At 39.1% G+C, this 24,443-nt stretch overlaps 1 protein-coding gene across 1 annotated transcript in view; it reads right to left on the bottom strand.

Annotated features, from left to right (window-relative positions):
- Nucleotides 1-117: 117 nt before the first annotated feature.
- Nucleotides 118-24,443, bottom strand: part of DNAH3 (dynein axonemal heavy chain 3) — a 55,348-nt gene continuing 31,022 nt past the window's right edge. The window contains exons 37-63 of the mRNA XM_027669791.1: nucleotides 23,260-23,371; nucleotides 22,485-22,726; nucleotides 21,775-21,875; nucleotides 21,591-21,696; nucleotides 20,766-20,895; nucleotides 20,046-20,282; nucleotides 19,549-19,652; nucleotides 18,510-18,804; nucleotides 17,844-18,023; nucleotides 16,767-16,890; nucleotides 16,518-16,674; nucleotides 15,454-15,597; nucleotides 14,209-14,875; nucleotides 13,932-14,097; nucleotides 13,394-13,610; nucleotides 12,429-12,611; nucleotides 11,348-11,546; nucleotides 8,285-10,426; nucleotides 7,120-7,345; nucleotides 6,547-6,791; nucleotides 5,024-5,140; nucleotides 4,265-4,419; nucleotides 3,328-3,495; nucleotides 2,085-2,227; nucleotides 1,393-1,597; nucleotides 710-847; nucleotides 118-526 (exon numbers count right to left, since the gene is read on the bottom strand). Of these exons, the coding sequence (XP_027525592.1) occupies nucleotides 173-526; nucleotides 710-847; nucleotides 1,393-1,597; nucleotides 2,085-2,227; nucleotides 3,328-3,495; nucleotides 4,265-4,419; nucleotides 5,024-5,140; nucleotides 6,547-6,791; nucleotides 7,120-7,345; nucleotides 8,285-10,426; nucleotides 11,348-11,546; nucleotides 12,429-12,611; nucleotides 13,394-13,610; nucleotides 13,932-14,097; nucleotides 14,209-14,875; nucleotides 15,454-15,597; nucleotides 16,518-16,674; nucleotides 16,767-16,890; nucleotides 17,844-18,023; nucleotides 18,510-18,804; nucleotides 19,549-19,652; nucleotides 20,046-20,282; nucleotides 20,766-20,895; nucleotides 21,591-21,696; nucleotides 21,775-21,875; nucleotides 22,485-22,726; nucleotides 23,260-23,371 (7,257 nt within the window). The 3' untranslated portion in view covers nucleotides 118-172. The remainder of the gene's footprint in view (nucleotides 527-709; nucleotides 848-1,392; nucleotides 1,598-2,084; nucleotides 2,228-3,327; nucleotides 3,496-4,264; nucleotides 4,420-5,023; nucleotides 5,141-6,546; nucleotides 6,792-7,119; nucleotides 7,346-8,284; nucleotides 10,427-11,347; nucleotides 11,547-12,428; nucleotides 12,612-13,393; nucleotides 13,611-13,931; nucleotides 14,098-14,208; nucleotides 14,876-15,453; nucleotides 15,598-16,517; nucleotides 16,675-16,766; nucleotides 16,891-17,843; nucleotides 18,024-18,509; nucleotides 18,805-19,548; nucleotides 19,653-20,045; nucleotides 20,283-20,765; nucleotides 20,896-21,590; nucleotides 21,697-21,774; nucleotides 21,876-22,484; nucleotides 22,727-23,259; nucleotides 23,372-24,443) is intronic.

The raw sequence follows: 24,443 nt of genomic DNA, 5'->3' as shown, positions 1-24,443 counted from the left end.
GAGTGGCTGGCAAATCCACAGAGTCTTATTTGCAGAGGCTGTGAAGTAGATTCCCATTAAAATCAGCATCAAAACTCTTTAGGCCCAATTTCATAAAAAAAACAAACCATGCAGCCATTGAGGAGTAAAGTATATCTTTACAATAGCAAAATGTGTTTTGACTTGGATCCTCTCAGTCATCCAGCTGGCACAGAGCTGCCACACCTCGATTTATCCAGTGTTTTTGGGGCTTGTCTGAAGGGAGTTCAATGGAGAGAACATAGTTGGTTGAGTGGCCAGTGGTGGATAAGACACCTCTTCTTGCACTTGTCTTGTATACAGGGCATGAATAGATGTTCATATGAAGAAATTTGGAACTTTCTCCAGGTTTCAGCCAGATTATGGGCAAAGGATCATAAAGGATTTTTGGTAGTGATTCTCCAATCAATGAGGATTCTCTATCCCATCGTGCACCTTCTAAAAAAAGGCCTCTCACATAAGCCCCATCTTGTGGCATTTTCTCCATTGTGTGCTCCTCCTTCATCACCTAAAATGATTAAGCCATTGTTTGATTTTGTTTTTACCTGTAGCATATTAAATCCTGCAAGTGATAGTCTGAAATTTCTCCTTTAAACAAAATCTCTTTTCATCTGAAAACTCTATTTCTTGCTGCCCCATAACATGTTTCAAGCTGTTCAAGAAAAACAAAATTCTTCTGCCTTTTTCTTACCTCAAATTCAAATCCAATGTGGTCAATTGGGATGGTGTATTTTCTGGCATAGTTTTGTAAAACACCGGTCAAAAAAGACTGAGTGAAGAAGAATCCTGAGAGCCAAAAGACTGTGGGTGGCCCATTGTCGACCCAATCCTGAATATGGAGAGAAAAAACAAATGTAAGAAAAAAAGTACAGTTGTGTCTTCACTGTGCCAATTCACCAGAAGAGGGATGTGCTATGAGAGCAAGGCAAATAATGAAAGGGTGAGTTAAGAACAAAACAGCTGTTCAAAAAGTATCTGGAAGTAGTGTCACTTTTTATTCAAATTGAAAGAGATTTACAGTCACATATATAAAATTTAATAGTGCCTGCTATGCACTGTTTCCAAAGCATTCTCACACCCAGTTCCCTCTGAGCAGGGAAGTCATTAAGACATCAATGCCAATTAAAATGAATCTCCTAGAAATAGAAAAATGGAAAGTATCAAAAGCAGCACTGGATTAGCACCCAGAGATTATACTCCCAACTCACCCTGCTGAGCAATTGCCCAGCTAATTCCAGTGCTTTTAATGCAGTGTATGTGTGAGTAGTTCACAACCTGGAGCTCTCAGGGTACTGCTGAGTGAGGACAGCACTGATACACATTGTACCCACTCAGCTTTCAACTACACCACCCTGTCAGTCCAGCTCAGCATACCTGGAAGAAGACCAAACGACAGAGGAGATCGGACACGTAACTTCCCAGTGGCTTCAGTGATGGATAGGATTTGGCAGCCCACATTGATGGCACTTTTCCCACTAGCATGCTGTTGAAAACATCTTCAAGTTCAGAAGACATCAACACTTGGCCTTTAATGGCTTTGCCTATATTAATGAGGCTGCTCCGAACAACTTCAGTAAGCCTTCAGATTGAAACAAAGAAATTGTCATCAATGTCCTGTCAGAAATTCCTTCCCTCACCTGTAGTTATCACAACATTTACTTAACTTTAGAAAAGCAAACAAAGAAAAAACACATACAGAGAAATAAAAGACAATGAAAACTTCCACTCTTAACAAGGGACATTAGGGGCCAGAGGTTTAAAGCTGACATAGTGTGCTGTGAATACTGGGGCCTGGCTATCACTGACAAAGGATAAAGTAGGCTGCCTTACCTTGACACAACAAGCTCAAATCTGATTTAAGTTCATGCTCCCAAGAATATATGTACAGTTTCTATATTCAGGTACTCAGCTGCAGCTTTCAAGTCTTTTTAAAAGATTCACCCAAAGCAGAATATAACATGTTAAAAAAACTGTCTTGTAAAAGGCTTACGACTGTTTAAGGCCTGTACTGACGAACACAAGCATATTTCGGTATTAGCAGTACTACACAAAACACTGAGCCTTACCTGTTAAATCGAATTAGTTCTTGCCTGAGAACTGTATTCATGGACTCTTCATAAAGTACTGGGTATGCCTTCATAACCTCTTCCATGTCATAGCTACTCGGTAATTTGGATAGGATGTCTTGTGCCAAATCTTCAACAATTTCCTGAAATCACAAGTTTGCAGTGAATAAGGAATATTCCTTTTTCCACCCCCCATATTTTTATTGAATAAATTCCACAAAATACTATAGATTTTGTATTTTTTTCTGCACAACCACATAGCTATTTTAGTCCATTTTTCTAGAGATATAGTGCTTACATGCTCTTACTTGCTTTGTGCATTATCCTGTCTGCCAGTCTCCACATGTGCCTGCCGGCTCCTTTTTCCTTCTCAATACATTTAAATTTGTTAGCAATTTTGGTTTTATTTGCAAAAAGGTTTTATGTGACTTCTAAGGAAATTGGCAGAAGGGCAGACAAGTATAATCCTATTACTGCCACAATGAAGGAAAAGACAAAGCATGCAGCACAGGGGAAATGATGGGAAGAGCACACGAATACCCCAGCCAGGAAAGAAGCTTCACTTACAGCATATCAGACATCAGAGAACATTGTCATTAGACAACCCTGCAGATATGAGGCTCCATTAAGTCCACTTTTCAAGAATCCACTTGTGTATAAAATATAGGATGTCAAATCTGAGAGGCTTGAAATGTCATTTATCTATATCTCAGAGGGGCATGGATTTGGCTTGAGCTGCCAGGACATGATGAAGAAATTCCCAGCACCTTCACAACCAGGTCCCACAGAGGGGAGGATGACAGGGAGGTCTGTGTCCATCCTGTCAAACTGCCCCCCCTTTGTGCCACATAAGCCTCAAACACAGTGATGTGTTTGGGACTGTAGAAAGTGAAGCAGCAAAGGGGAACCAAAACATCACATCTCAAAAACCCAGCATTCAATGAGTAATAACAGACATTGTAGCAGACTTCACCAGGAAGACAACTTCTGCCTCCAATGAGCTTATACTCCTTGCCTGATGGCTGAATGACTTGATCTAATTTCCTGGCACTCTGGACTCTGTTCCCTAGTGAGAATAGCAGGGATGGTCATACAACCAGTGCTGGATGAAGTCAGGCAGTGCATGAATTTCCATCATTAGAATTTGCAGACTGGAATTAAATGTCATAGTTTAACAATTGCCTAGAGATGACAGGAAAGGGCACCTTTCCAGAGTGCAAGTTCATCTTTCTTCTCCAATTACCTGAGGGGACTTGCCACCTCCCCCTGCTTGCCTAGGCAAAGTCAGGAGCACTCCATGGAAAAGCTGGTTAGTCTCCTGGTTATCCTTGGTGATGTCTGCATTTTCATGAAGTCCAAACACTTCAGGGTGTGTTATAATTGGCAAACTTCGTATGTATTCAATGTAAGACTGTAAAGCAAACATTCAGATACCAGACATCACACAATGCAATATTCATAAACACTTGGTATATCCAACTTGGACAGAACCTTCCCATTTACAACCAAACACAGTAGTTCCCTGTTAAACATATCCAGGGACTGACTTACACAATCCACAGAGATAAATATAAAAGTTTTGAGTGATTCAGAGACTCATGGAGGATTTGTTATTACCACCCTCATGTAAGTGGCAAGAAAAAGGAAAGTGCATTAGAAATATCCAAGGAGTGCTGGCAGCAGTCACAGAACAGGGTAGGATGCTGTATGTGTCACCCCTACAACTGTGGGCTACACAAATAGGTGGGATTTGAGCACATTTGTTATCTTTATGCAGTTGTTAAAAGGGAAAAAGGGGATGAAAACTGAGTATATACCTGTCATTCCACCTCTTCCTCCTGACCACTGCTTTCAAGGCAAAAATGGTGCAAGAGTGTGCAGAAGTACCCTGTAAATTTCTGTAGCTTCCTATTGACTATCTACAACTGTACTGGAAACCTGCACAGGGGTGGCTCTTTGCATCAACAAATGGTAGAATATTAGAGGGTCATTATGTCCCCATTGGGGTGTGGTAGATATTAAATATCAGATTCATATTTCATACATTAGATACATTCTGGCCTGGCTTTGTGATCTTATGGGGTTTATTTTCAATTTGTTGTATTCAGCATATCAAAGTATAGTGTAGGTAAGTTCCTTCCCAAAAACTCAGAGAGAATTTACACCTATTTTCTTCTCACCTCATATGGGCCATGTGGTGGGATGTAGTAGTCACCTCCAGCTGAGAGCATGTATTTGTCCTGCTCTATATCCTTGTTATAGACTATGGACAGAAGGGACAGGAGAAGACGCCTGTCCTTATCATCTGTCACTCTACCTCCATAGTTACACTCCCCTGGGAAAGGACAAAGAAAACAAGGACAAAAAAACTGAAAGTAAATGAACAAATAAAAACTGTTTTGCTATAATGTGAAAGTCTGGTAAGCTGAAGCTCCAAAGCTCCAGATCTATTAACAAAAATAAGGAATGACAAGGCTGACAGAGGTGCCAAAAAGCAGCTTATCTTTCTGAATAGCCACAGCAACCAAGTTATTTACACACCTCAACACCTTCTGCTTTAAAACCCATGACTATTATCACATCCTCTGGTAAACTGCCAAAGTTTACTGTGTCAGGCTCACACTGATCAGCAAAGGAGAATCAGAGGCCATCAACATTTTTACGTGATGTATATGAAGCAAAGACCAGGAGGTTTGCTGGGCCATTAGTAATTCTTCTAGCTATATACAAGTCAAAACAGCAATATCTGAGGGTTTGGGATCCAACTCCAAGGACAGTTCAACTCCAGCATCCACCAATAACAACCAATTGTATGTGGAGGGCCAAGAAAATAAACCTGAGTGGAATCCACTCGATTTGTCAGGAACTCATGGGTTTGCCACTGTACCAGCTGAAAGTGCCCAGCAAAGTCAACACAGGAGAGAATGTAGTGCATGTACCTGTTAGATAGGTCAGAGCTTCAAATGGGATTTCTTCATATTCGTTCAGAAACATCTGGATCTGCTGCATACTTATTCTGAGGTCGGATTCATTGAACTCATATGGAATATTCCAACCTGTTCAATTGAGAAAAGATACACAGGGCAGTGGTGCACTGTACTGACAGCTGGGCTCAGGAAATGATGGTATTGGTACCACACTGCTACACAGAGCTGAAGATACCACCTGCCAGACATACCTAGAAGAGCCCTGGAATACCACGCTGTTTACTCCACAAGGGACAATAGGACTCCATAACAATACTGTATCCTAAGGCACTATTACCATCATTCTATGTAATTAAAACATAAACAAACATAGGCATTTTGACATCACACTCTCCTGAAAATGATATTTTACTGGCTTGGTACTTTCGGTTAATCTGTTGCTACCTGGACACAATGAGAACAGGAGTTTTAATTCATTTATTGATTCCAATTTTTCATCAACCTGCCCATCTGTTAATACTGTTTGTGTATAACATTCAGAGTAACAGTGCAATAAAACAAGCAAACAGGAACATACTCCAGATAAGAGAATCCTTCAGAAAACCTATACCCCTAGTGCAAACCAAAAATAGGGCTATTGCTGCAACTATCCTGCTTCCCCCAGATAGCTGGTCCCATTAAGCAGCAGATGTTGCTTTTGAAAATGGCCTCTTTGTCACTTTCAAAAATTCTGTTTTTACTTCATAGCAATATATGAGTGTCTTCATACTGGTAGTTTAGTGTTTATTTAAACAGCTGCCTATTAAAATAATGACAGTGGCTTTTAGTCAAAATAATAACAGCAACCTGTTATGAGGAAGACAGACTCAGCTGGAAGACTGAGAACTTCATGTGCACCAGTGGAGAGCATAAACTTTATAGTGTTATAAAAATGGAATCTATAATTCCATAAGTTTTATATGTCATGCAAAAATTCTATAGAGTTTTCCACATGTGTCAAGATTACAGAAAAAGCTGAAGCACAAATCTTATGATACACCCCTTTTCATTGCTGTGTTATGAACAACACACTGCAGCTACATAAATTTGTTTTACACCGAGTAAATATATGCACTGGCTTCGATAAAACAAAGTATGCATAACATAATAACAAAAGCAGAATTGAAGAAGCCACATCTTTCCTTACAAAAATTTAAAACTGGAACTGTATTTGATTGTTAGTGAAAACTACAGTAATAAATTGATAATTTAGTAAGCTATAATTTAATTTAATTACTGTCTAATATATTTATTTGGAAAAACGGTACTTTCTGGTTCTTCCCCAGGGTAATACTTTTAGTAGCTTCAAGAGTAGCTTTGCCTGAAAAAGAATTCCTGCAAATAACAACTTTTAAACTTTATTCCATTCTGTGCAGTGCAGGTTGCACTCTTGTAACACTGCTAACAATGCTGCCTCCTTACAGAGAGACCCCAACGATGCATTTCAACACCACTAATCTTTTTTGAAACAAACTGCAAAATAATCTAAACCTTACCCAATGGGCCAAAGTTTCTCCTTTCCTGTACAACAGCATGAAAAAAGCAAAGGCCAAACAGAAGTTTTTGCCACATCACTGGCTTTTGGCAGCTGCCAAAGAACACGGGGTCGGAGATGGGGTCATTCAGGTACGATCGGAGCAGGTTCACTCGAACACCTTTCGGGGGCTCATTCGTCATTTTAATGCCATTCTGGAGGATACTAACAGGAAACTTTTCTGATGGATAACTTGTTAACCACAACCTAAAAAGAAGTTCAAAAAGCACATTACCAAAAAATCATTAATACTGACAAATCCTGCGTGTTGATCATAGAAGACAAAGTTTTATTATTTGCTTAACTAGAATGATAACATCTAACTTTGTTCTGAAATGCAGGCATGAAGTAGATTATATTGGACAGGCAGAAAAGATGACATCTTAATTATGGATCTTTATTTTATTGCTACACATAAAAAATATCAATTATATTCTTAGTCATTCACACAAAAGTAGCTTAATTTCTTTTTTGTAGTGTCTTCAGCAAACAAGAAATATTGCCATTAAAATGTGCAAAACACTGAAACTCCTACCTGAACTTTTCATTGGTATTCTCAGGCACTATAACTTCCTCACAGATTTTTTCCAAGGCAGGCATCCAGCTAGTTGCAAGATGGCAGTTTTGCAGCACTACCCAGGTTCCATCAGTGATAGCCTGGTAAATCATTTTTGCTGCTATTGGGCCCTGGCCCTGTCCAAGCGAAACAGTCTGAATGCTTGTACTTCCCATGCTGACATCATCAGCAAATTTTAGTAAACCTATGATGGCAAGTGTTTCATACATGCAAACAAAGACAAAGTCTATTAGAAAGTAGAATATGTTCTATTAATCATTTTTATAATGAAAATAAAGGGACAAAAGTCAACACATACTGTAATTAAAGAAACCCAAACAAAATCACCTCAACAACCCAGAAGTAGTATCAAATGCTGTATCAGTCTGTTTCTGAGGCATGTACTAAAATTTAGGGGTATAAGGTATTACAAAAAAAAAACCTGAAAGCAAAAACTAGGCAGGTTAAGTGGCTGTCCTCTCCCTTGGCCCCAAGAGTTCAGTTCCAACCTGCACTATGGCTCTTGACTCTCCCTGTTGCCTGGGTACAATTGTTTATGGGGGTTGAGCTGCAAATTGGTTCTTTACATCTGGTTAAAAATAGCCCTCTGGCTTTGCTAGCAAAACTAGTACCCTCTGGAAATACATCCTTATGGTATGGTTCCATATTACAATTCTTTTGGCAGAAAACCAGATTTAAAAATAATCTGGGTGGTTATACTTTAAAGCACATTTAACAAATGTGTTTTAAGTGTGGCCATATACACCATTTAATTAGCAACTAAGAGGGAGGAAATTTTCTGGAGGAGGAGTTGCAACAAAGACTGGGGCAAGCCTCCAACACCCACTGAAAGAATTGTAATGAAAGTATAAATTATAAACTGGTCTGGATGCTACAATCTGGTAGATCACTAAATTGCAGCTCAGACACTGAGACATTTCATCACCACTACATTCATCCCACCCTCTAACAAATTTATTATCATTGTTTATATATGGGCAGATGCAAATGTTTGATATTCCATCATTGCTGTATTGTACTTTAAAGACACTTTAAGGATCAAATGAAGGGGCCTATTATCAGTTTAGTCATACTCAGTGACATTTAACCAGATAAAAAAAGTTATTTTTAATACCAATCTCACCTGCCATAGGATCAGCACCTGGTGATAATATAAAAATCAAAGGGGCACAACAATTTGAATCACTGTAACTTCTTCCAAGATCAAATGTGGGTGGTTCAATAAATGTCCTTCCCATATTTTCCACGATGAACATCTGCACTGCTGGGATAATTTTGTCGGGTCGCAAACATCTGAGAATAACCATGCGATCCAACCCCGTCAGTCTGCTCCACGCATCTGGGAAGGCTTCTTCGTGGGGTTTGACAGAGTCATAGATTGGCTTCCACTTGGAAAAATTGTCTCTTATGTGTTCCATAAGACCCTGGAGGTTTGTCAGGCAAGATGCACGGACGAGCTCAGCCCATGATTTGTTAGACAGCCAATCTGGAGCTGGATTGGGGTGAGGATTGTCGAGAGCAACACCTCCTGTCAGCAGGAAACGCCAAACCTCATCATCTATTTGGCCTTTTCCCTTCATAATGCCTACTGTCAGAAGGAAGGAGAATAACACCTTATCCTTTTCAAACAGTGAACGACAGACATTGTTATAGATGCTTACTGTGAAATGATCAGTTATATTTTTAATTCTCTGTTCTAGATTTCCACTCTTTTTGCTTTTAGCAATAGACTGAACATACAAGTTAATGAACCAAACCAATGAATATTGGTACATAGGCTCAATGTTTGCCATATCAGAGATGCAGAAGAAGACAACAGCTGAATGAACAGCAACTGGCTTATACCCCATTCGAGTAGAATCTATTTCCTGCTCAGTTAAAGAGGAAATTTTTTGCTTTTCAGAGATTTCTTCGGATAACTCTTTGGATGAAGACAAAATTTTAATTGCTGTTTCATCTTCTAAGATGTTTCCTTCTGAATGGGAAAGGACCTCTAGGATTTTATCTTCTATTTCTTTTAGTTGTTTCTTGTTGGCTGCGCTTTCTATAATGAGTTGATTTTTCTTTTCTTCTAGCTCAGGCTTTTCCTTTGCAGCTACAATTCCAAGAAGTTGGTCCTGAAGACCCAAAGGTGTAATCATGAAATTGAGTAGACAAACTTTCACAGCCACCTCAGGATAATAATGAGGATTTCTTAAGTGGGTTGTCATGTAAAACCTGAAGTCTCTTGAATATTCAATTATATTTTCCCCTAATTTCATGTATTCTACTCCTTGTTGTTTAAATGTTTGTTTCAATAAAATGGGTTCTATGAAAGCATCTAGTTCTTCACCAATATTTTCTAGCAAGACTGGTGTTCCAAGCTGAATAGAAGTTTCTAATGTCCTCACATAATGTGTGTCAGATAACTTGATAACTGACAGCTTGTTAGTTTTCTCCATATTTTTTATCCACTTGTTAGCTTGCCTTTGGGGATCTATCATCAAAGCCCATCTTCTTGAGTTGGAGACAATGATACCATTGTCAACGGAAAAAGAATCAACTGGCAATCCAGCAATCTGCCATGCCCGGATTTTGACAGGATCCCCTAATGTGTTACTTAAGCTAAAATCACTGGAGCACGGGATGTTCTTCTCACTGCACAGAACCTGCCACTGCTGTTGGCACTTCAGGCGGTAATCGACAGTAAAGGCTCCCAAATATGCCACAGTTCCTGATGACAACAGCACATCTCCTACAAGGTCCGTGTACCGAATTCCTAACAGTCGTGCAGCTTCTGTCCACCTCTCTTTCTCTCCACCCAGACCACTAATCAGCTGCTCAGCCCTCACGAGCTTTTGGGAACAGCGTTCAATATTATCTTCTAGTTCTTTCTTCTTGTTATTCATTTTGTCAAACTCATCTTGCAAAGCCTGAAGGCGATCAACTACCTCCTTCAGCGCTGCTTGTTTCACTCTTAACTTCTGCATTTGAACCTCCAGTACTTCTTCTGCCCCTTTCAAACGTTCACGCTTTGGGGCGACCACCTTCTGAACACGGTCGTACACCTCCATGGCTCGCACCCACTTGCAAAGTCCTTCACAGGCAGATGAGACGTTTTTTACGACATCTGGCTGAAAATCTGCGTGACCAATGAACTTCTCTCTAATTCTCTTCATTATAGCGGGAGGAATGTTATCCTTGTCGTATTTCTGTAATTTCTCAAGGAACTTGATATCCGAAAGAATTTTTTTAGCTGGCCCCCAGTAGTCTTCAATCATTTTACCTATATTGCAAAAGAGACTAAAATCAGGCTTAATACATGCATGTTCAAACTGAAAAGAATACTTAGAAACATAATATGAAGAATTAACATCAATGATTTTGCAATGGAATTTTACTATGCAAAGACTGTTAAATAGTTTGGGAAAATCACTACCTAAAGGAATTCAAACAGGAACTTCAGCATCACTAACCAATGTAGTATTTATTAATTGCATATTAATTCTAAATCAACCAAGCACATTAAGGGAAACAAATTACTATATAGCCTTTCTTAGCATAGTCTATTAGATAAATCAGTAACTATGTGAAAGTATTTCTTCCTAACCTAGATAAGACAGTTTTGGATGAAAGGCATTTATAGAATTCTTATTTTCAGTTATGAAGAGTTGAACTGTAAAGGCATAAGGTAGAAGAAAAGAGAAGGAAAAAGGTCTCTTTCCCACCTTACAAATTCTGTGCAATCCCACAATAACAACATAAACTACACATAAAAAGCTTGTTAGAGTCATTACCTATGGAAGGGGTATAACTAGAATTCTGCCTCCTGGCACAACTGATAGTCTGGAAGCAGGGATTACAGGGGGAAATAGAGGTGAGTGGTGCACAGCACGTCTCCAGCTCCCCAAGTTTCTCTAGGCAATGCAAAACTCAAGACTGAGTCAAAGCAAGTTGAAGAGATGACTTTGTGCTGGTGATTGGAATCACATTTATAAAGCCTGTACAACAGTGTTGAGGCAGGGCAGTATGTGACCATGGCCAAAGCAGCCTTAGCTATTCAGTGTACTTGTAAATCACTGCTTGCCAAAATGCACTTTGAGTGCATGTGCACATGGCTGCATTCACACCAGAAGCACTTCACCAGCACACCACAGTAGTACCCCACTCATTCCTAGTGCAGGGATAACAAAAGCCACATCATTACCACTCCCACTTGGGTCAGGTTTTCTCTCTGGTTTAGTTGACCTCATGATACAGATACTCTCCATGACGAGCTTAACAGGACCAGGTGGATTCTGCATGGATTTCACAAGAGAGATGTCTGAAGGATTCAGGGTATCAAGAGCTGCCTGTGCTGCAGCCAGAGCTGGCAGGGCCTCAGCAAGGTCTGCTTCACATTCGTCCTGTGGGGCAGACATTGGGCAGAAACCTGTAAAGCTTCATCCAGTACCAGGTCTGCAGCCTGATTACCCCACACAGCCCCAGAGAACATTCTCTCTCGTTAAGTACCCAATAAAGAGACTCTTCACAAAATTGTGCTTCTTGGAGAGAAAACTACTTTCACAATTTGACTGCACGGTTTAAAGGGAGAAAGTTTGTAGAGAAATCAGTAACTTCCATAAACTGAATGGATAGCTGAAAAAGCCAGATAAGCTTTCAAGATAACAGTCTCTCTGGTCTGGCAATAAGAATTAAAATAAAGGTTAGATACAATTGTTCTTAGTTAAATCTTACAGCGCTCATCAGGTGAAAAATGGATGTAGCTTAAATTCTTTATCCTATACTCAGATCTCAGTAGTTATCTATCTTATCTATCACTGACATTTCCAATTAGTTACAAAAAAAAGAAATTGAGGAATCCTGGAGCTTCCCACAGGAAATTCTGTTATAGACATCTGGCTATGGCATTATCTCTAAAGTTATGCTTAACAGAGCTCCCTACAGCACTGTGCCAAATTACCTCAGCTCACTCTAAATGAACTGTCTTTGGGCCTGGAGACAGTATAAACTCATTATTCAATCTGTTGAAAATGAGGATATATTAGTACAAAAGCAAGAGCTCTACAGCTTTTGGAATGTGGACTAGAAAGGGAAGCTATGCAGCACTGCGAGATGCAGTCATTCTCCAAACAGCCAAAATTTACCCTGTTTGTATTAGGAACATGTCATTCATCATCTCTTGCAACTTTGTTACTTTAAGAACTGGCTCAGCCCATTAACACATCATCATGGCTCCCATTTATTCAGAACCCATCCAGCTCCAGGCTCAGGCCCCAGCGCTCTACCTTAATGCCTTGGGCAACAGCAGCTGCATCATTGGCCTCTTTTTCATCTGCTGACACGACTTCCTTTATTGCATCTACTTCAACTGTTTCCTTTTCAATCTTGACCATCATTTTTTCTGTTTCAGCAGAAGTTTCAATCAGTTCAGGCTGGAGGGCAGTCAGTTCTTTCTGCATCTCTGCAACCTGATGAATGTAACAGGAAGTCAAGAAAAGATCTGTGTAAACATTGCCTGCATTTCACATCATGATGTCTTAGGAAGAAAGATCAGAAGACACTATATAAATACAATCTAAAAAGGGACATTTGATCTAAAGAATTATTAATAGTTCTCTAGTTTATTTTTACTAAGAGCTGTTTTATTTAACTGAATAGATTTTTAAACGTATTTTTATCCTCATCTATGCAATACATTTGCTTTTTTAAGATCCACTTCATTTCAATAATGAGAAATAAATGGATTAATTCTATTTATTCCTCACAGTCAGTTTCAGCTTGTGAAACCCCCAAATAATCCTTTATTGCACATGTGGAAAACAAAATCCAAAAGAAACCCGGAAAGAAACACAGAGTTGGTGACAGCAACAGCTGCAAACTGAATGTTCTTCCTTCAAAAAGTATCTGGAAGCCCTTTTACTTTGCATCTTGGAAAGATCAATCCCTGGATCACATGGGTTGGAAAACTGGGTTATTTCTCTGGAACTAATCAACTTCTTCCTAGGAATCTACTCAGGAATTAATGTTTATTATTGTCTTACAACATTCTTCAATTTCTCCCCTATTTTGAAAAGGGTATTAGGCACTAAGATGCTGAGGTATGGATTCTCCAGGTAAGGTTTTGAGAAAATGATGACATTTATAAGGGTTATTCTATTAAGAGCTATAATTCAAACTGTTTTTTAACCACACAGACCTCTTACCTAAGGATGCATACGGCACATATTCAGCGTTTTCATCTGAAACTTACTTGTAAAGATGCAAAATCAAGTTTTTCAAGTCCCACAAGATAACGAGTCCTCATCATGTCAACTTCTTCCCTTTTTTTATTCAGCAGACTCTTAAAGGTAAGAATCAGTTCAACGTAGGAAGTTGGTGTCACGTAGTTGTGTCTTCGCAGTGTCGCGTAGTAGCTGACAGAGAGTTCTCTCACACTTTCTTGGAAATATTTGCACAGTGACACAACCCTAGAGAAAATTTTTCCACATTACTTCGCAAGTACAGTCTGTCTTTATGTTAACTATCAGAAAATTACTCTAAGGTTATGAAATCAAATTAGTCTTAGGGAAGGCAGAGATGTATTTTCCCCATTATTAGAAATACTTTGGACTTCTTTCAAAGAAACATCAGATTTACACATCTGAGTATCTTTGACTTGCACTGAAATCCCAGATTTGGCTTAGCTTTGCCCATTTATAAGGACAGTTTCCTGATCAAATATGCTGGGGGCACAGGGGACAGGGGAAAAAATATTTGCTTCATATATTTCTTGACAGATAAACTCATACTCTTTTCTAATGTCATCTTTGAGTTCAATATCCTCTAAAAACTTGTTAGCAACCATTTCCAAAGCATCTGTAGGCCATGTTTGGAACCAGTCAATGGTGCAGCAGTTTATCAGTGAAGGGAACATCCGTAATCGATTCCGAAATGCATCTCCAATAGGACTCATGGCTACAAAAATAAAATCATGGTCGTTACCTAAGTCTGTTTGCAGTTAAGAAGCAGAAAAAAACCCCAAACCTAAATAAAAACATTCTAAGAAAAAACATACTGAATACAGACCTAAAACAATATGCAAATTTTTCTTCACCCTTTCAATAAAGAAACTGTACATAGCAAGGGGAGTGGCTTCAATCTTCCTGTTCTCCATCCTTGCTGCACCTTGCATTTTCTCAACAATTTCAGCCTTCTCATCTGCTGCAAAGATATTAGGCACATCACCGGTGTTCAAAAGCATGTTGATATCTTCCACAAACGATTCATCCTTTATTTGATTATCACAGAACAAAAAGGACACGTTGGTGTTTCCAACACCTGCTTTCAGCATGACTTGTTTAATGTCATCTTTCCATTCATTGACCCCGTAGGACTTGGTGATTTCAATCTGAAAGAGCTCAAAGGAATTCATGAAGGTGGCCAGCTTGGTCGCGCTCTGCCGGCCGCTCCCGCCAACGCCCACCAACAGCAGGTGCCCATTGTCCTGTTTCAATACCCTGCATATCCTGGAGATATGCTCAATAGCAAACTTGAACATGACCAAGGACATTGGTGCTTTGCTGACGTTGTTGTATTCCTCAAGGTAGTATTCCATCACGTTTGTCAGCTGCTTTAAGTCTGTGATTTCATCATATACTTTTACACTGCTGCTGGGCTTTAAATAGTCTCCAAAGAACAGGCTGCGAATATTATCATCAGTGACTTTTCCAGTAGGTGAGAGATGGCTCAGCACCTAGGGAAAAGACAAGAATCAACAGATAATTCTATCTATTAGAGAATTATTTTCCTTAAAGTCATAATAATCTTTATCTGTATAGTACTGCTACTGTGGAAAGAACTGTTTTCCACTATTCTAGTTACTACCTTAGTCTGGGAAAGAATGCTGTAGGTTCCCATGCAAGTTTCCACACATGCACACCTCACAGAAAGCTACTGCTGTCAAATACAGGACAAGTTCCCAAAAGGCTTCTCAGAAATGTACCCACTACATCCATTGGCTTATTCAAATAATTAACTTCAGTAAAAGCACAGATAAAAGCTGTGCAAGACATTTATTCCATTCCAGTTGGTCCTCTGTACCAACACAGAATAGCTTTGAAGTTATGAATCATTTTGATAAGAAGTCATTTGTCTTAACTTGACTAAGAACATGTATAGTACTCAATGCTGAATAGGAGATCATCCACACTTTTTAAATGTGCTGCTTGAAATAATTCAAAATGTCTCCAATACTAATTTAATCTCAATGTCTAAGTATTTCTGAAAAGGCATCAGTCTCATTCTCGGTCCCAGCACATTACTCAAAAATACCTTATTAAAGTTCTGCTTGAAGCTATTTAATGTTGTATCTTGTACCATCTGAAAGAATACCTTCCTGTCATCCTCATCAACTAAGCGATCATAGAAAACTCTGTAAACCTCATGAATCCAAAGTCTGATCAGTTTGTCTCCATCCTGAAAATGTAAATATGAGAAAACAGGTAAATATAGCTCAGGCAGGATTTGTTCAAAAAGAAAAGGTTAGAAATGTCCATCTGGACCCTGCTATACCTTGTACTAAACTCAGTGGGAATCTTTCAATTCCAAGCCATCCAGCACATGGCTCAGCATCTGCCAACCTAACTGGATTCCTCACCTAGTTACCATCTCGTCCTTCCTGCCAATACAAACTGGGACTCTTATGCCAAGGCATTTTTCTCTACTGTATCAAATCTCCCCATTCTTCCAAGATATGGCTCATGGGCTCTAACTCAATCCCTTCTCAAAACCCCTCCTGGCTAAGATTTCTCCTGAATAGCTTGCGGCTGTTTTGTTCTGTTTCTGCACCAAAAACATTCCCCCAGCAGAAATAAAAAATTTAATACTCTTTTAACCTGACATTTTTCTGGAAATGGATGAAAAAAGTACAAGGGTGAAAATCATACACATCTATTAGTATTCATTTGTAGTTTGTGACAACAGACAAACTCAGGGCTAAATTATTCGGTTTTGTTCATGATAAGCTTGCCATTGTGAAAAGGAGATACTGAGTCTTTTCCCACTTTGTGTATTAAGTTTGCAAGTTCAGGAGAGGGGACTGTCTACCTTGATGTACAGGTTTTAATAGGAGGACCTTGGACCTCTGGGTCCAGCTGTAATACATTAAAGAATATTAATGAAACGACAGCTCTCTCCCTCAGAGATGGACAGAAAATATATAACAAGGTATTCAGGGACTATTTGGATTTTAAAACCTGTAAATCTATTAAAATCATAGTTCATGTATTTTGAGATATTTACTTATTGAGATATTTACTTATATATTTACTATTATAAAAATAATTTATTTTTTCCATTGCTCTCTTTTAGTTTAACATAATTAAGCTACAACTTACTTGCAGATGAGTGTGTGGACAGAGCAAAACTCCTTTAATAACCCTGGAAAAATCCCGCAGATTAAAGACATAGTGGGATTTTGAAGGAGTTGGGAGAAAATTATCAACTGCCATTTTATAAATCACTGATGTTGCCTGGACCATCATCTTACCCAGCCTTAAGAAGGAAAAGAGGTATAATTTTAACTTCTGCAGATAAATCACAGGACAAAAGATGACAAAGGTGATACAGGAAACAGATCACATTACTTCAGAAATGAAGAGTCAAAGCCTTTGCTGAAGTGCCAGTCAGTAACTGCAGTAAAAATCTTGGTTAATATGTCATCGTTGAAAGAGCAGATCGATACAATATTCAAGTGCCGTGTGAAGCGTCCTGTAATACAACAGAAGGATGCAGAGAGATTTAAAATGTCCAAATATTTTTCCACCTCACTCCACCAACAACATTTGAAGCTGGCTCCAGCCACATGATTTTGTTTCCAGCAAATTTCTGCCCCAGCAGTGATGCAGAAGAAACATAAACATGTTTCTATTTAATATCAGTATTTCACTTGGAATAAGTGTTTTGAATATGTAAAACATACATCTTCATTGCAAGGCCTCTATTAAACAAATTTCAGCTCACTTCAGCCCTCTTGATTGTGATTGTGACAGAATAAAACTTTGCAAAATCAAGTATCTTGTTAGTGGCTTTCACCTAAACAGAATCAGTTTATACATTAGTAGATTTTACAAACTTAGCTATATCAGAAGAGTTATTTTCATAAAGCCTTCTCAGAGCACATACAGTTATACCTATATCAGTGTTTATATAAAGCAAAGTAGCCTGAAGTGCCCTATAGCAGTGTAGGTGCAGCTACATTAGGGCTTTTCTTTACGTAGTTTTTTCATTAGAAAATATAACTTCCCTTATGGTGCTGTGACAGGAATGATGGCCTTGCAGGTAACATGCTTGTTAATTAAATGCAGGCAGCCTATCTTAGCAGCAGGAGATACAGTTTCAGAAGAGAACTGCAGGAAGGTATGTTCCCTCCCTTTGCCAAAAAACAGAAAATGGAAAAGTGTCCATTCTCTGATTTTAGGATTACTTTCATCATTCATGGTTTAATCAACATTAAAAACATTGTGTCTAATGTTGATTAAGGTACTGCTGGAAAAGGCACAGGTTTGAACATACAGACCTTCATTTGGAATGACCCAGCCAGTGAATGTATCTGTAGGTCCAGTAGTCACAGATAAATGCAGAATTTGTCATCAGCAAAACTAAACCCACCTCTTAAGTTCAGTGACCCAGATAACCACTTCCCACAGTAATGTATTTCCTACCTGTAATATCATTCCTGCCTCCCCCAGGTGGACCCATGGCTGTAACAAGCAGCACATCTATGATACTAATCTGGGATGCATCTTTCTTGTCATACCAGTGACCATGATCAATCAATTGTCTGAGAAGCTCAATAGCTGGCTGGGCTCCATACACTTCCTTTTCAGGCATGTTTAGGTCATCTATGGAGAACATGGACATTGAATAAAAAAAATCTCAGTGTTTAGGAATTTAGTTTTCTTCGAAGAAGGAAAAATAACTGAACTAGAGGTAGAAAAAGGCTGTGTGTTGTTATTCTTGCTTCCCATTGAACTAACCAGAATCAAATGCCATTATACCTCACAGGCATAATTAGGGGTGATGCCTCAACTTAGTGTGGTTGGTGATTTTGTTTTATTTCATGTCATGTCTCACTGAAACTCTAAGAACTACTCTGAAGACAACCACCACTTAAACCTCTTGGCAGGGGACAGTGCTAATCCTTCAATGATTCTTGGAGGTCCCTTCCAACTCAGGAAATTCTAGGATTATGATCCTTTGGGTGCCTGAAAAAAGCCAAAGAGCACTGAAGCAATCCAAATTTACTAGTCTCAATGAACCACTTCCTTTGCCAAAAGCCAGAATTAAAATGATTAAAAAAAAAAAAAACCCTGAAAAAAATGTCTTACCCACAAATATTACAGCTTCTTTCCCTGCAGGAGGTCCAAATACTCCTTTTCTTCTTCTGTCCAGCTTGGACATAATAATATCCTGGGTTTGGCTAGCAGAGGTTCTTGCAGAGAAGTTGATGAAACTCGGGATGTATTTTTCCTTTGGAAGTTTTAGTAGAAAATTGTTTGTTATAGCTGTTTTTCCAGTGCCAGTGGGACCCACAAAAAGCAAAGGCACACTGTGTTCCACATATGTTTTAAGAAAAAACATTTGTCTGGCAGTTTCTATTGTTGGAATGGTCAGCTCAGATACCTGTTACCCAGGAAAGTAAAACAGCACATGAAAACCAAACATCTGATACCTCAATCAACAGGAATATTTGCAAGCAAATCCAGGAATCCTGCAGTACAAATGCATTTTTTAAAAATTCTGTTCTCTGAAAACCTAGGCTATAACAAGGTTCTAGTAGATAGTATGGGGTTCTAGTAGATAGTATGGCCCTACTTCTTGTTCAGTGCTTATTCAATAAGTAGCAAAACTACCTATATTATGGTTCACAGACATAATATAAGACTGGAAGGAGAACTGCAGAGTAAAGTATGGCTTAGTTCTGCTCCTCTACTCTCACTACTGCTCTCCATATCCCAAAGAAGCAGTAAGTCTCTTTGCTTGCTGTCTCTAAGTAACTCATACTATGATATCATGAGATCAACCACAGAAAACAAAAAAAGAAGGAATGGAAATTCAGGTTTTGGCTTTTTCCCCACCATAGTTTCTCCAGTGTCAGATGCTATTAGAAAACAAAGCAGAACCAAAATTTTAACCATCAGGCAACTCAGGGCTCCACGTGCACCTGCAGTGCTGAACTTTCAGTATCAGTGTTACCAGAATTGAGACATAGCTGTGAAAAGGAGCCTACAGAGATTAATGAAATGTTGCAGAACAATCACTAAACAGCCCAATATAATAAGATCAGACCTAGCTAAGTTAGTTGATTATACCTCTAAATCATTTAGTTAAATAATTATTTTCTATTATAAAGATACTAATGTGAACCTTAGCCCCAGGGGAGATAACTTGCTCTTCTTTTGTGATGTACTCCGTCCACATGTGCCACTGCCCACTGCCATGCTTGTGAAAATAGAAGTCATAAACATTCCCTGTTAATTGAAAAACACAACATAGGAAAACTCACTGATTAAATAACAGACTTCAGTTATTTTAGTGTGAGATGTCCAACACTGTGAGATAACAGAAGCTTTCTACTAAACAAGACAGACCCCCCTTTACCCCCCACCTTACCCCCCACCGCCATTATCATCACCAAATTATTTTAGGTCAGATGCACCAACACTGCTTGAGTACAACACGAGGCATATGCTACTCCTGGTTAAAAGAGCCAGGAAAGAGCACCCAACTGTGCAGCCCAAGGCTTGGCAGATGGTGGCTCTGCTGCAGACTTAACATCTGCCAGGCACTCTATTCTCCCTTAAAGTGACAAGTTTTCTTACTGCTTTATAAAAGGCCAGGCAAGTACAGTTATGAAGAAGCACCTTTTTCTGGGAAGATATTGTTTTTGGTAAGCTTCACACTTTTAGGGCGTGGGTTTTCCTCATTCATTCCCATTAGCAAGTTGCGGTAAAATGAATCAAATTTTTTTCTGCTGTCTGCATCAATGATCCCACCAACTGTCCACACCAAAGCAAAAAGGAAAAGGCTCTGCAGCCACAAGGTGATTTGCTGACTAGACATGACTTCCTGCTCCTCTTCCTCAGATCCATGTATTTCATCTAAAACACATATTTTGGATTTTAGTTAAATGCCAGTAATAACCATAAATCCCAATGCAAAATACATTTTTGCAAAAGTATTCTGAGAGAAAGTTAGAGAATTGTCTTCAGTGGTACAAAGTCAATCTGCAAAGTGAGGATCTTGTCTGCGTAAAATACTGTTTACAAATAAAAATAAAGTTAGAAGAAAAAATATTTACAAGAGGTCCTAACTCTTTTCTTCCAATCCCAGCAAACAGCAAGCAAAACATATGGAATATCAGTTTTGTTATGACACCAGTTTCCAAATGTGAAAGCTCTGTATGCTGGTCAAAGAACTATTACTAATACTGATCATCGAGATCACCGAGTGTGTTCTATGAACTCAACAGTAAGGAATTCTTTTGGTATTTCCTTGCATCTGATAACCTGCATTTTATCACAGGACATGGCAGGGAAAAAAAGAAAAATTGAAATAAAAAGAAAAAGGTTCCAGGTACTTACCAAGCAGACAAGTATAGAGTTTCATCAAGCTGTAACTCAGATGAATAGAGGATGTTTGTACAATGGCTTTGCAACGATGGTGAATAAAATCTAAACAGGGCTGGACCAGCCACATAAACAAGTCATCGACCTACCAGGAGAAAAGGAGATGGATGTATAACAATTCAGGATTTGCCACATTTCCCATTGTCCCTCAATTCACTCTCAATTAAAAATAAGGCATCAGAAATTCTCCAGGTTGGCAGAGAGAAGATCAAGAAAGGACATGTGTGAAGCAGCACTGAAATGTTTACAAAGTCACACCATCTTTATTTGATGGTGACAACAAGTTGTGTCTACCCAGTTACTAATCCAGACAGCAAAACAGAAGCTCAGCCCAGGGAGATCCCTGCTTTGCTTAGAAAACTGTCCATAAAGAGCTCTTCAAGTCTTGGTACTTCTTTTGATCGTAATTTCCTGCAAAACCTCAACAAGGGTCTTGTCAAATCACATGAATAAGCTTTCTACAGTTCCAATCCTAGTATTATTCCAATTCTTTCACTAGACTTTGATGCCAAGTAATAGGAATTTTAAATTTTGATTCAAAGTTGATTCTCACCAACACCTACTTTTATTTGCATTTACACTAAAGACATACAATACACAACACAGAGAGCTCTCATTTATGCAAGCAATTAGGTGATAAAAGCTTTGAGGATTAAGCTGTTAATGACAATAATAAAAAAGTTCTGACTCTGTATGCCTGCCTTCAAGTAGGCAAACTGTGAATGCCACCTTAGAGTCAACCTTCTAAACTAGACCCATGTGAAAAATGAAGTCTCGCACCAGCTCTCGGTGTTCTTCGTGCAGGTTTGGAGGCAGAGTTTTCAGGTAGGAATCCTTCAGTGGCTTCCAACCTAACTGTTGTGGGTCCATATAGATCATACCACACCTGGAAAGAACAAACATCTTTGATATAGGAATATATGTGCAAGGTGGGACAGTTCAAGCTGGGATGCTTTCACATTACCTGCTGACAGTTGCTGGAGATGCCTGCTCTAAGTCCGCTGGCTCGAAGATTAAACTCATTTGTGAATTCATCTGAATTATTTCGCCACTCATCAAGCAGAGCTAGAAGAAGAGCATCACACAAACATGGTCTAGTCATGTCATTGCTGATCAACCCAGTCTAAGCAATGTCTGTCATAAAATCACTGAACATTCTACTTAGTGTCACTCCTCATTCAATCATTTGTTTTCTCACAATACACGATATTTTCTGACCTTGTCTCAGCTTTTCCATGTGTTACTGTCAGGCTTGCAGAGACACAGAGAACAATGCTCTATCTTTAAATAACTCTGCAAGAAAAAGCCATTATGACCCGTAGCTTTTTTAAAATTCTTTTATTCAATAGGTAATTTAAGCAAGTTCAGTTTTCAGTCACAGAACTGAGTTCATGCATTTCAGTTTCCTAAAAGGGTCAATAAAAGAGCCTCACTGAGCAATCTCATTTCAATAAAGAAGGAGTAAGACAAAGCTTCTAGGGAGAAGTAACAGGTTAATATCATCTAATACCTTCCAAACCCACTCATACAATTAGGAAAATAAAGAGATGCTTTTAAGCACATCAGCCTTTCCTGAGTCCCACGTGTCCTTTGACTAATGTAGTAAAAATATTGCTACTACCAAAACAAAGTATGTTTCTTCAAGGATGAGGTTATGGGCAAAAATTAGGCTACCTTTTTATTATCATCCAGCACAGTGTTCATGTTCTCTATCCAAACTGCATCCACTGGGCCATCAAAAATAATCCACTTGCGATCGTCTGTGGTAGAAGATGCTTGTTCCCTGAAGGCCTTTGCAAGAACTCCATCTGACCACTCGTGACTGACAGGATCAAAACTGCCATACAGCTGTCCCATGGTAATGGCTTTGGGATTAATCACTTTGTATTCAACAGCAAACTCATCCATGCATTTTGCTGTGTAAAAAGACAAATAGATGAGCTTGAGAATCTGACAGGTTAGCTTCATTCAACAACTGGAGTACAGAACAAGATGATTCCTGAGGATCCTACTTTAGCTGCTCAAGGCAAAATCCCCCAGACATCTGGCAGTAAATAAGAAATTCCATTACTTGTACAAGGGAAGTAAGAAGTCCTCTGTACAAAAACACATGAAAAAATGAAAAAGCATAGACTTCATATATTTATGGGAGCTTCTTACAATCTCCCTATCAGAACTAGTTTTTTCAAGAGTATTATGCACAAATACAATCCATAACAAAATTCAGAAAAGCATAAACACATTAGTATGGCTTACTGTTCCAGTAGATGCAGACAAAAATACTTTTGGACAAATATACCAGCCAAAACCAGTTAAACAAATAGAAATTTTGCAGTCAAAAAAGCAGAATACAGGACAATTAAAAACCTCGGCATATCTCAGCAAAGGAAAAATATTAGTCGTAGAATGAACTTAATTTAATGAGAATTTGGTGACTGAACAATGTTACCTGCACACAAATCTGCCAGGGCTCCAGCCAGCACTTTGTATGAAGAGGTCTTCCCACTCATAGGATCTCCAACAATCATGAAACCATGGCGCACCAGCATCATTTCATAGACCTGTGTCAGGGACGAGAGATCGGCTCTTTAGCACAGCACAAAACAAGCATCATGAAACCAGAGGTCTCTCTTCTGCATTCAGATGTGACAGGACAAAATATCAGTCAAAGATCTGCACTTTGTTGGCTGACCAAATCCTTAATTCAAATCAGAGGGCAGTCAGATTTGCATGGCAATTCTCACAGATATAATTTAAGAAGTCATTTACCCCCAACATCCTGCCTTTCTCCTTACTAAATGTTATCCCTCAGCTGTAACAACATCACTGTACAGGGCTTAGTGCACTAACCAGACACTGCAGATCACAGCCCAGCAAAAGCCTGAACTGGAAATCAATGGCTACCAATGAATCTGATACAAACAGACTGAAACTCCAGCTCTGAGGATTTGTCATGGGACTGGTCCCACAGAGGCTGACTTTGGACTGCAAGAGTAGTAACTTCTTCAGTCACCCCACAAGATCTTGTCTAAGCTCAAGTCAAAGCCTTGACAAAACACCTTCAAATAGACCTGTAATAAGAACCCCTAAGAAGATTCTTTTTTAATCTCAGGTTAAGGCTGATATTTTCTGGTTTAGCTTAAATTCCTAATCAATTAGTACTACCCCTATTTAAAGGAAAGATATAGCATGGTTTGCAAAGCAGCATAAGGCAAATCTGAACAAAAGCCTTAAAGTCTGAACTGCTGTTGGAGAGGCCACTCGTGACCTTGCCCCAGACCACACATTTTTACCCTTCCATCACCCTGTCACTAGGCTGCACTACTCACAAGGAAAAAAAGTTAAAGGTCACCAATACTATATGGGAGAGAGTGGAAACACAGAGTTGGAGGTGAAGCATAAGCAAAGAGAGAAATTTCACCTCTTTCAAGACTTCTCAAGGACACTGTGAACAGAACTAGGAACAAGGCCTGACTCCCAGTCCAGTTCTGTTCACTAGGCTACACTGCCTTAGCCAGCAACAGATTCAGTTCAATTTTCTATCCTGAACCACAAGATCTACAATGTGGCTGCACACATGAGCTCTTTCACAGGCTGGTTAAATTACAGAATCACTATGAGCAAATTGGGCTT

The sequence above is a fragment of the Corapipo altera genome, unplaced genomic scaffold (genome assembly GCF_003945725.1).
Source record: "Corapipo altera isolate COAL_440 unplaced genomic scaffold, ASM394572v1 61183, whole genome shotgun sequence".
Classification (NCBI taxonomy): Eukaryota; Metazoa; Chordata; class Aves; order Passeriformes; family Pipridae; genus Corapipo; species Corapipo altera.
The sequence above is the reverse complement of the archived record's forward strand: the minus strand, read 5'-3'. Positions and strand labels throughout refer to the sequence as shown.